Here is a 13,055-nt window from a genome sequence, read left to right on the forward strand (position 1 = left end):
TGGTTTCTGGTAGAAAGTGGGCCGGAATGGAGGGATGGTGCAGAGCGGATAAAGTTGGGACGAACCACTTATTGAGGAAGTTTAGCAATAAGAGAAAAGTGACACAAGGTAGCTAGAGATGGCAACACGAAGCACTCTTCCTTTTTCTTTTAAGAAAGGGATGACTTAAGGTGTGAGGGAAGAATGCATGGAAACCAATACGCCTTGTATGACGGACATGTGAGTTAATTCCTAACCTGCATGAAAGAAATGCTTTACAAATAAAATATCCTGGCTATTTTAAGCTCAAGTCTTTTCAGTGAGGCAGAGAGGTAAAGCAAGCAGAGGGTATCAGTGACCCAGTCCTCAGTGCGCAGGGTGATGCCGAGCAGAGGTGTTCTCTGAAAATGGTAACTAAATAACTAAACGTCATGTCAGGGTGCCATGCAGACTGATCAATCGACTCGGAGAGCAAATGGGATGTTTCTTACCGTTTCATTTTGATTAGCGATTAAACTAAGCCAGCCTGCCTGCTGCACACTAGGAACATCAAGTTAAACGAAGGACAGGATTTGGATGAAGAGCCACTGTTTCCCGAGTTGGATTTTAATGTGCTGCTCTTATTTAGCTAAAGGACAACGGCAGTTTCTTCAAGGCTATCAATTATATATCACACAGGGATAACTGATCAATTTCACATCCATATACAGATCACAAGTGATTGTTTTATTTACACCCAAATGTAAAATACAGCATTAAAAAGATTAAAAGTTTTCTACAAGCTATTATATCAGGTGAGGTAAGTTTGACATTAATTATTCATCTTCCTTTTTCATTGATTAGTAGATTAAGGCTAAAATGCAACCATTTTGATTACTAGTGAAAATGAAAGCAGAGTATTATCAATAATAAATGAAGCTCACAACTAGTTATTCCTTATGGTATCACTAATTAACTGTAGGCATTTCCATTCAAGTTAAAAAAAATGCCAAAATGTTTTAAAGTTTTTTTTTTTTTTTTTTATGTTAAAAAGGACCGGTTTTGCTCAGTGGTCAAAGTGTCAGCCTTCAGACCAAAGAGTCTTGGGTTCAATTCCCAGTCAAGGGCACATACCTGGGTTGCAGGTTTGATCCCCAGCCCCCCGTAGGGGTGTGTGCGGGAGGCAACCAAACGACGTGTCTCACATTGATTTTTTTCTCTCTCTCTCCCCCACCTCCTCCCTCCCTTCCACTCTAAAAATCAAGGGAAAAAATATCCTCTCGTGAGGATAAACAAACAAACCTGGACCCTGAATCACAAAGATGTGGACAATGCCGAGGTAAAAAAGGTGCTAAGAGACAGTTTTTAGTTCAGTATTACTGAGTAAAACCATCTTACATATTTTAAGTGAAGAATTTTTCAACAAGTTTAAAAACACAAAATAAAACAGACTACAGATCCCAACGTTCAGTCGGAAAGCCATTTTTCCTTTGACCTACAACCACACACCCCTCGGAGATTTTGGGTGGTCCTACTATGATTGAATTTAAGGAAGATTCCACAAAACTTAGTATCCGTTTTATTATCTCTTCCTCCACACTGACCACTGAACCACAGAAGGAGAGCAAACAATGACCCCGTGCCATCCCGGTTCAAACGTCCCCCTCCCCCTCCTCTACCTTAGGGGAAGGTGACAGACAGGGCACACCACTGCAGGACCCTCCAAGACAGCCATGGCTTCATGGCTTCAGTCCTTCCCTGTGCCAAGCGCTGTGCTAACAACCCCTACAGCGATGGCCTCACTGAGTCCTCCCAACCGAAGGGAGGACTGCCATTACCCTCATCACACAGGCGGCCACCGAGAGGCTCTTAGGTGGTTTCCCCAAGGCCACACAAGGACAGGGGGAGGGGCCGGAATCTGAACACGTCTGATCCTGGGCCTCACTTGTAAGTACTCTGCACCCTCCTCCCATGTGCGGAGAGAAATCTTGTCCAAGAGGAATTCGGTGTCTCTACTGTGTACCTGAGGGGGGAACAACGCCCGTCACCTGGGAGTTCCAGGAAAGGGATGTCTGCTTGCCATCGGCCGGAACACCTGAATGATTAGTGCTGTGGGAAATGGACCAGGCTACCTGTGTGTGTGTGCGCAGGGGCAGCCTCACAGAGGTATAAACGTACCGGCTGAGGGCTGGCCCAGTCACCAAGCCAGTTCAGTGTAGATGTTTGGGTCAGGCAGGAAGTAGAACCAAAGTGGTGGGACTGACTCCCCACAGTGCCAGCCCCATGAAGACCAGCCCCCCTGGCCCACCTGTCATGACCTCATGACACACAGAGAGAGGAACCAACTCCAAGACAAACAGTAGCCTAAGGCCAGATGAACCAGAAATTTGGAAACCCTAAGGGAACTAAGGAGGCATGAAAACATGATCATCCATGACCAATGGCAGGGAACACCACTGCCTGCCACACAGACAACTTGCACTGGAGAAGGGGCGCAGGGAAAAGGGCTGGGTGCGGGAGGCCGGGTGCCATTCATGCATCTGTAAGATGTCCTGTAAACCATCAGCTCCTCCCAGGGGCAGGTGAGAACCAAATGAGAACACAGAAGTGGAGCATCTGACAGCTGTGAGCCTCAGTAATTGTTAGTTTGGGGCTGAGGGAAGCCACAGGGCAGGAGGCTTAAGTATCACTGTTGCTGGGCAAACAAAACAGGGCCTGTCTTGTTCACAGGGATATAGAACTACACACTCACACAATGAACTCCGGACTCACATTCCCAGCTGCCCCGTCGACATTTCCACTTAGTCTGACAAACATCCCAAACCTAACACATTTGAACTTTTGAAATATAAGTCAAACCACAACACTCCTGAGTTCAAAACCTTCTGAGGCATCCCACCCCCACCTCAGGCAACATTCTTACCATGACCCACAAGGCCCTACCTGACCTGGCCCCATCCTCGAGCCCGCTCCATCTCAAGACCCCCACCCCTCCTACTCCTCCATTCTTAACTGCACCTCAACCAGACTGGCTTCCACACTGTGGCCCAAACTGAGGCTGCCTCAGGGCCTTTGCACTGCCAGCACCCATTGGAATGGTCTCCCCAGACATCGCTCCCTCCCCATTGTGTGCCCCTGAGCACTCTACCTAACCGGGTCACTCCCCCCTTTAGGAGCAGGGACTGGATGCACTGATTTATCCTCAGGGACTAGATCAATGCCTCTCAGGTAGAGATGCTCACTGGAATGCGCACAGTGTCATCTCAATGAGGAAAGAAAAACTACTATAATCCCTTGATCACTAATATTTGGTTTTATGTGCTTTTCAGTATACCATAGAATGCCTCCAGCCCCCTCCCCGCTTAATTTTTCAAAATAGCAAATCAGAAACAAACCCCGTATTGGTCCTGGCACCATAGTGCCACCCTCTTCACAGAGCTGGGACTCCACCGCAGCACCAACAGAGGAAAATGTAAAGAAGGGAAATGTAGGCAGTGATAAAACATGATGAGTAAATGAATGACATATGAAGTCAAAGAAATATGAATGGGATGCTAAACTTTAAAAAGCAGTGCACAAAAGTTTTTATATAGCCACAGATTTTAATTATGTAAAAAAGAGATATTTTAAAATAATATAGAAACTGTTTATTAGTTTTATTTTTAGTAAGGTAAGTTTTAAAAAATGAAGTACATTTTTATACTCATTATAAAATCAAAGTATAGTTCTAAACTTCTTAAAGGACTCATAAGCTACTTTAATAGATTTATATGTGTGCCCTGGCTGTTGTTACCTAATGGTTAGAGTGTTAGCCCATGCACCAAAGGGTCTTGAGTTCAATTCCTGGTCAAGGGCACGCACCTGGGTTGCAGGTTGATCCACAGCCCCATGGAAGGCAAACAACTGATGTGTCTCTCTCACATCGATATCTCTTTGTCTCTCCCTTCCCTCAAATTACTGGAAAAAATATCCTCGGGTGAAGACTAGGTAGAGAATACAAGTGAGATGAGATTAAAATATTCAATATCTATGCAGAGAACAGACCTCATTCAGTCACACATTTCTTTTGTTGCAACAATGGAAGCTGCTGCTGCTAGCTGAGGCCTGAGTCATGAGCACTTGCCTCACATGTACATCAGCTTCACAGCCTTCGAGTTACAGGAAGAGGCTCATTCTGGACAGAGTCCAGGTCTTAGTTGTAAAGAGCTTGCCACGTAATTTGCCTCTGTGGTCACCTTGTAATTTTTATTTTATCTGTGAACCCATGCTCCTAAAATATATTTTTAAATATATTTTTTTATTGATTTAAGAGAGGAAGGGAGAGGGAGAGGGAGAGAGAGAAACAATGATGAGAATCATTGATTGGCTGCCTCTTGTACACCCCACACTAGGGATCGAGCCTGTAACCTGGGCATGTGCCCTGACCGGGAATTAAACCTGCAACCTTGTTCTATCGGGACAATGCTCCATCCAACTGATAAACCTGGTCAGGGCTGGACCAAGTTTATTAATGCTGTAAATGACAGCCATGGTTTCAAGAGGGCCCAGAGAAACCTGGTTCACAGAGTCTGAATGGAAGAGCCCAACCCCCGGGTCTGACACACTCTTTTAGTTGCTCAACAAACATTTTAAGCTCATCCTAGAGCAGCGGTCACCAACCAGTAGTCCGAGGACCACTGATGGTCTGCGAGGTCCGAAAGGTTGGCGACCGCTGTCCTAGAGCATATCTAGCTCTCACATCCTTGCCTCACCAATTTTGCTGAGCAGGGCAAGGGCTGGCACATTCGTTATAAGTGCCACCTCCCCTCTAGAATGTCCCTACAACAGACGCTGCTAAAGGACCATACCCCCACCCCCGAGGACTGCTGCATTTCCAGTCATGCCAACAAAACCCACTTGCTGTGTTATGCACACTGTGCGGGGCCAACGACGGCTCTCACGGGGTTACGTAGTGGCTACGAGGCAGCACACGGGGACGTGCTGCAAAGCACAGAGCGAGCTGAACTGTCTGAAAGATTTCTGACCATGCCAGAACCGGTTTGGGTCAGTGGATAGAGCGTCAGCCTGTGGACTGAAGGGTCCCAGGTTCGATTCCGGTCAAGGGCATGTACCTGGGTTGTGGGCACGTCCCCAGTAGGAGGTGTGCAGGAGGCAGCTGATCGATGTTTCTCATCGATGTTTCTAACTCTCTATCTCACTCCTTTCCTCTCTGTAAAAAATCAATAAAATATTAAAAAAAAAAAAAGATTTCTGACCGACCTGGGTTCTACTTCAGGTTTTCCATTTCTCTGGTGAAAAGCTGAGGAGAATGAGGCCATGACTGGAGGTCAGTAACAGTGCCGCTGGGCTGCCTGCATATTCCAGGGGGCTGGGGAATGGGTGCCACAGCCTTTTGAGTCATTACCGTCTATTACATTAGTGTGAATTAACTAAGACACCCCACACTGGGAACTTCTCAGAAGCGGCAGTTATGCTTTTTGGTTGTTTCTTCTCTTTCCTTCTTTTTTATTTTTGGTGACAGGATACACATAATTTACCAATAGTGACATTCAGCATATTCACAATATTGTACAACCATCACCATCATCCAGTTCAAAGCCATTCCACTGCCTGAGAAGAAAAACCTGCACCCGCTAAGCCTTTCCCAACCTCTCCGCCCCGCAGCCCTGGCAGCCGCCACCTGCTTCCCATCTCGTAAGGGTCTGCTGGTTGGACATTTCACATGCATGGAATCATGCACACGTGACCGTTCAGCCTGCCTGCTTTTATTGAGCATGCTGGAGTGTGGATCTGTACGTCATTTTTGTATTACTGAATATATTCCCACGTGTGGCTATGCTATATGTTGTTTATCCACCAGCTGCTGGACGTGTGAGGTGTTTCCACCTCTGGCTGTTGTGAATAGTGCTGCCTAGATTCTGTGTGGGCACAGTGTCATATCTCTGGAATAGTATCTAAGAAATGGCATTGCTGGCCCTAACAGGTTTGGCTCAGTGGATAGAGCGTCAGCCTGCGGACTGAAGGTTCGATTCTGGTCAAGGGCACATGCCTGAGTTGCAACCAATCAATGATTCTCTCTCATCATTGATGTTTCTATTACTCTCTCCCTCTCCCTTCCTTTCTGAAATCAATAAAAAATAAGGTTAAAAAAAGAAAAGAAAAAGAAATGGCATTGCTGGGTCCTGTGGCAATTGTTTAAACTGAGGCACTGGCAGGCTCTTTTCTGAGGCAGCTGCTCCATTTTACGTGCCTGCCAGCAATGTGTGAGGACTCGACTTATCTCTGCCAACACTGTTATCATCTGCCTCTTTAATGACAGTCACTGTGTCGGATGTGAACTGGTATCTCATTGTGGTTGCGATTTGCATTTCCCTAGTGGCTGATGATGTTGAGCATCTTTTCATGGGCTTGTTGGCGTCCTTACTTTTTAATACTTTATAGGAAAGAGCACCAGAGGAAGTGCAGTCGTCCCCAAACTTCCAGAATGTCACTTTCAGAATGTAACCCAGCCATGGCTGTCCCTCTCCACTGTTACATCACCATGGGCTTGGGAACGTGCACCAGGCCAGGCCTCACTCATGTCATGATTCTATCCATACCCGTCTTCCGGGTCCTCCTTCCTCAGCCTGTCACAGGGGCCACCTCCCTTTGCAGTTTCCTGTGCATCAGACCTGAGTCACCCTTTCTTGCCTTCCTTGGTTTGTGTGTCAGAACTCAGTGGTTTTGTTTCCGACACATACTTCAAGGCCCAGCACAGTGCCACAGAGTAGGAACCGCCCATCTGTAAGAGGATGCGAGTGAGTGGCTCTCATGAACATTAACAGCGGCAGTGGGGAGGCGGCGCCCCCTGGGCCTGAGCTACCACCTTTCCTGCGGCCGGTATGGCTGCTAGGAACCCTGAGCGGCTGTTCCTGGCTATGGGCAGAGAGCATGAGAACAAGGGCCACTACATTCTCCCCATCCTGAGTTGATAGGACACACGATATCCTTCAAGAAGAAAAAGACCAATTTGAATCATTGTGAAAATTGGGTTTAAACAAGACAATTATCTCTGCACACACTTCAAAATTCAAAGCGTTACGAGAATGGACAGGTACAATCAAGTGTATTGAAACATGGGCAGCGATGTAGCAAGTTACACTCAGGAGGCACTAGATGTGAAACGGAGGCACCTTGATTCGACAGCTTAGCTTTTACATCTGTAGTTCCTTTTACTAAGTGTAGAACATCATTTCCACATTGAGTTACTTCAAAGCTGGGAGAAGGAATGCTTTTCGTAGAACTCCGATTATGTCGTAAGGAGACACAAAATACAGACTTACACAGCCTTTTACCTGCTGAGCCACACTGGGCAGGGTCAGCTTCACTGCCTCAAAATAAAGCCCGTCAGAAAAAGCACATCTTTGGACATATACACAATTAAGTTGACGCGCTAGGCACAGAGCTGGCAGACTGCCTGCGTCGAATTAACTGGCCATTAACCGGCTGGGTGACCTCAGCAGTTACTCCCTTTGAGCCCCTGTCTCCCCACCTGTAAAATGGAGACAATGGCAGGTGCTTCAGAGGGCTGTGTGATGAGGAGAGGAGTCAGTATCTGCAAGGCGCTCAGAACAGTGCCTGGCACTCAGCAGGTGCTATGTTCACCAAATAAAATAAATTCCCTATTTATTGTTTTCTGTTTTTGTGGGATGGATTTTAATCTCTTTAAAGTGAGTCAAACTTGCAATGAAAAGATAAGTGGTTTGGGTCAATAATAACTGCTCTGGCTCAACTTAGCTCTCTCATCAACTCGGGTATGAATTCCTTTATCTAAACCTTAGGATTATATTAATATTTTTGTGATTTCATAACACTTCTTTTAAAATATTTCAAATTTTCTCCTGCTCTTTTTTTTTTTTTAAGACCTAAGACCATCAAGTTGAATTCTGAGTATCAATGGGGCAAAACTGTAATAAATATATATTTTTTAAATTGCAAGACCTATAAACATTCTATTAATAACAAAAGAAAACCTATGATTTTTTAATGTTCCCTAGTGGACATTAATATTCTGAGGGGACAAAAAACTTCCGTTTTGTGCCCAATTTAAGAAACTGGCCCAAACAATTTAATAAGCAATTCAAATTCAAAATAATGTAATAGCTGACTAAATGGGAACAAAATAACAGTCTAAATTTATGTAATGGTGAGCTGTAAGGATCTCAAAGCAAACTCATCAACTCCCCAAAGAAAGTCTCCTGTTATTCCTTGAGAAATAAATGAGAACAAGTTTTATTTTTGTATGCTTTAAGGATGCTAAAACAGGTTCAAAGTTTCTTTTAAATATTTTGCCAAAACATTTCCCACTGACCATGTGTTTTTCCTTTCTACCTTTTCAATATTTTCTAAGTTTTTAAAAATAAGTGTTGTTTGATTTAGGGACAAAACTGGAAGTTTTGCATGCATTTCAGTTTCCTCTTTTTTTTTTTATTATTATTATTATTATTATTATTATTATTTTATTTTTTGTTAATCCTCACCCGAGGATATTTTTCCATTAACTTTTAGAGAGAGTGGAGGAGGAGAAATAGAGAGAAACATAGATGTGAGAAAGACACATCATTTGGTTGCCTCCCACACGAGTCCTGACCTGGGCCAGGGATCAAGCCTGTAACCGAGGTATGTGCCCCTTGACCAGAATCGAACACGGGACCCTTCAGTCCAAGGGCTGACGCTCTATCCACTGAGCCAAACAGGCTAGGGCTCAGTTTCCCCTTTTAAATGAGTCCAGTTCTTTGACTTATGTATGTGACCGCAGGCACACACCCTGACAACCTGAGTCACATGACTTACTACATACCAATTAAACACAGGGGATTAAAATATTTTACCTGCCAAATCCTGACTACAGACCTCTGGTTTCTGGCTTTTTGTTGTTTGCTCATTGCTCCCAACAAGGCAAGATGGTTAAGCTCTCAAACTTCTTACATGGTTGTGGTTGCTAGGATCACGCTGCTCATGCCTACTAAACCCAAGCGCTTAGATACTAAACCCACTGCTTTTCTTTGGAGAAAAGGATATCAATAAAATCTAGAAAAGTGAGAAAAATACGATCTAACTTAGGTCTTTCTCTTTTTCCTATGAATTTTCCACTACACTTCCATACAGGGAATTTAAACAGGTATAGGGAAGTATTTTAGTCTAAACTAACAATAAAATGAACTAAGCAAATAAAAAAATATTGGTCTCCAAAAGCAACTCTTACTAGGACAAAACTTTACCATGGAGTTGATATAAATGAATAGAAAATTAATAACCATATGAGATAACAAATATAAGCAGAAGGACAACTTGAAACAAAAATAACACACAACAAAAGTTACTTCCATTCCCTCTGAATAAAACACATATCCACATGAAACTCCACCAGTGCAACATACTTTCCTTACTGGAATGGAAGTTTTAAGCCTGTGTTCATAACAACACGGGTTGCTGTGGAAATAGCTGATTCAACATTATGAACTCACAGCTGAATAAAACAAGGTGTGGAACAGAAGTCTTATTTAAACAGTGGCCAGAACCATAAAACAAAATCGGCAAACTGAGCAATGGTGAGTCAGAGCATCCTGAGTTTTAATGTGAGGGTCATGCATGTTTCCCCGTATAGGATGTTTCTTTTTCATTTAGTCTGATATTTTGGAACCCTATAAACGTTGCAGGCATCCCTCCATGTCCCAGTGAATAGTTTATCACACTGACCCTGCTCAGGACAGAGTTACTCTAGTTCAGGCCTCGCCAGAACCTACAGAGCCAACAGAACCCAAGTCAGGGAGGGTTCTGAAAATTTTCTGTGTGTAATTGATTCTGTTAAATACAGTACTGACTTATCCATCATACAGCACCCCTTCAGGCTTAGGCTTCATCTCCAGGTTCTAAGACAATAAATGCTACAAGTACAAAACCCAATTTTTAAGTCAGAGAATGTTAACGAGCACCCAGACCCACTTCACAGCCAGCAGCCCAGCCTCCAGCCCCAGCCCTGTTACCACACCTCAGATTTGTTCCTCCACTTTTATGGTGTTTTCCAAGCAATGCTGAAAACCCTCGAGACACCTGACGTAGAAATGGGGTGAGTTACATGAACTTTAAAGTGTATGCTCTCTGCTTCCCTCTCCACTTTTAACGGGAAACAGACCCCCTTTTCTTTCATCAGGCGCACTTTACCAATCTTTGCCTCTGGCTTTCTCAACCTTCCAAATTAGAGCATTTTGAAGCCAAAAATTGACCCTTTATAAAACATATTTGACAAGTTTTAAAACTGATGGTTATGTGTGGGGCTCGTGACCAAAAAAAAAATAAAAAAAAAAATGGACCTTTCCCCCTTAGGAGATGGGCCAGGAGGAACTGGCTCTGTAAATAGAAACCCAGATAGATTCCCCTGGCAGCTGGCACCACTGAGGGTGTGGCTGCCCTCGCGTGTGCACAGGAGACCAATTCATACCAGCAAGACCGGAAAAATCACAACTGAGAGCAACTGTGGAAGCAGGGAGAGCCAAGAACAGAACGCAAAGGGCTGACTCTCTGCTAGGTGAGTCACAGGAAACCCTCCCGCCAGACCAGAACCCGCCCAGCTCCTTCAGTTGCGAATGTAGGTCAAAGCTCCCTGGGCTTTGGGCTTCAGGGGGAAGGGCTGAGCCCAAGCCTCAGGGGCAGAAGCCCAATTCCTAAGGAGCAGGGAGGCAGGGCACAGGCTTTGGCCTGCCCTCTAAGCCTCCACCTTCGACACACCACAGTGAACTTGATCATCCCAGAAGTGGCCACACTGGGGTGCTGGGCTAGCTCTCCTTTCTAGTCCCAATTTGCACCATTCACACGTTCTTATCTTCTTATCAGCACTTGCAGGATGAAGGGCCCCGAAACCGCTGCCCGGTTTACATATAATGACGATCAGCTCACCCAGCTCTGTCGACACAGGGGACCCGGTGGCAATCTCACCAATCTTGGCCACTCCATCGTAGTAGGCTTTCCCCGCCAGGATCATAGCTAGACAGGGAAGGTGACACACAAAATCATCACTTAGATGAGAAAAGGAGGAAGCAACACAGAGGTTTTCTTCCAAGCATCTTGCAGTCCCTTTGGCTCTGGGAAGGTAGGGCGTGTGCCCAATAGCTGTGCCGGGCAGAGGCCCCACCACTGACAGCACCACGGGACCTTGCCTATGACCAGCCCCAGGGAACGTGCCGCGAAGGCACTGGAAGTCTAGAGAAGGCCCTGCCTGCTCCTGATGCCAGTTCTAGGATGGATGTATTCCTAACATAAACGCTATGTGCATATATACATGACCCATGGACATAGACAGGCCTGGGCGGGAAGGAGGGCTGGAGGTCACTGGGGGGATAAAGGGGAAATCTGTAATACTTTCAACAATAAAGATAAATTTTAAAAAGTTGCAGCTTTTACTATCTATGTATACAAGTTCAGAAAATATAATGTTCTACCATACAGTTATTTCATAAGACTGAGGATGACCTTAAAGTAGGATCATAAGGAAGAATAATAATAAGTCACATTTGTGTAGACTTTCCAAGTCATTGCTTGAGTTGTTCTAGCTGCGCCCAGTACATGAAGGGGAGTGGACTGAGACATTCTGGGTCCTTCCCAAGGTCAATGGCAAGGCAGAGGGTGTGCACACAATGCCAGCTAAGGCACTTCACTTCCTCAGCTCTGAATTACAGTGTTTTTTGATTCTTTGGCCTCAGAACTGAGAAAGGGATAACAGCACCTAAAAACAAGTTTGTAGCCAGCAAACTGTCAAGGTAATATACACAATATTTTAGCACAAAGATTTTAAATGGCAAGGTACTGATAAGCCGAAATGCAAATTTGTGGGAGAATGGTATACAGGATTATACAATACTTAAACAAAATTTTTGGTCTGAACCCACACATGGAAATAAAATTTTTCATTATCTGTTCACTTATGTTTAAAACTATTTAACCTTCTTATTCTAGTAAAATATCCTTGATTTTAGGATAAAGTTGAATTAACTTTCAAAATTATATAATTTATCCAGAATAAGGAATAAAAAATTTTCCTAATTTTGCTTCCCTCTGTGAATACATGAAGAGATTTTCTACCACTTATTGTTTTAAGGAGTGAAGAATATTAGTTCTATTTTATGTATTTAAACTTTGGGGGTTACCATTGGTTAATTACATTATTTAAATTGCAGGTCTACAAATTCTTAATATGACATCTGTATACTCTATTGTGTGCTCACCACCTGAGGTGGCTAGCCTCCTAGTCACCATGTGTTTTTGAACCCCTCTGCCCTCTTCGGCCTCCCCTATCCTATTTCCCCTCTGGTAACCACCACTCTGTTGTATCTATGAGTTTGTTTGTTGTTTTTTGATTTATATCCCACATATGAGTAACATCATATGGTTCTTCCCCTTTTCCATCTGACTTATTTCACTTAGGAAAATATTCTCAAGATCCATCCATGTTTTTGCAAGTATTTTTGCAAACGGCAATATTTCATATTTTTTATGGGTAAGTAGTATTCCACTGTATACATGCCCCATATCTTTTTTATTCAATCATCTTCAAAAGATACTTAGGTTGATTCCATGTCTTGACTATTATGAATAATGCTACAATAAATATAGGGGTACACACATCTTTACAAATAAGTGTTCTCAAATTTTGGGGAGTAGATACCCAGAAGAGGGATTGCTGGGTCATATGGTAGCTCCATTCTTAATTTTCTGAGGAACCTCTATACTATTTTCCATAGTAGCTGCACCAATTTACATTCCACCAGCAGTATACAAGGGTTCCCTTTTTTCCATGTCCTCTCCAACACTTGTTTCTTATTTTATTGATAATCGCCATTCTAAAAGATGAGAGATGGTATCTGATCATATTTTGATTTGCATTTCTCTTATAACTAGTACTGTTGAGTGTCTCTTCCTGTATCTATTGTCTTCCTTGGAAAAGTGTCTATTTAGACACTCTTTAGACACTCTGCCCACTTTTACATTGAATTATTTTTTATTGTTGTTGAGTTGCAGGAGTTCTTTATATATTTTGGATATTGTTTGAAAAGATCTGCCTT

At 43.7% G+C, this 13,055-nt stretch overlaps 1 protein-coding gene across 2 annotated transcripts in view; it reads right to left on the reverse strand.

Moving 5' to 3' along the window:
* BAIAP2L1 (BAR/IMD domain containing adaptor protein 2 like 1) overlaps window positions 1-13,055 on the reverse strand; it is a 76,072-nt gene that overhangs the window by 30,526 nt on the left and 32,491 nt on the right. For both annotated transcript variants that reach the window (XM_070414352.1, XM_070414350.1), the window contains exon 3: window positions 10,894-10,980. In XM_070414352.1, the coding sequence (XP_070270453.1) occupies window positions 10,894-10,980 (87 nt within the window). The remainder of the gene's footprint in view (window positions 1-10,893; window positions 10,981-13,055) is intronic.

This window comes from Myotis yumanensis, unplaced genomic scaffold (genome assembly GCF_028538775.1).
Source record: "Myotis yumanensis isolate MYYU_CA2020_CCGP unplaced genomic scaffold, mMyoYum1.0.hap1 SCAF_5, whole genome shotgun sequence".
Classification (NCBI taxonomy): domain Eukaryota; kingdom Metazoa; phylum Chordata; class Mammalia; order Chiroptera; family Vespertilionidae; genus Myotis; species Myotis yumanensis.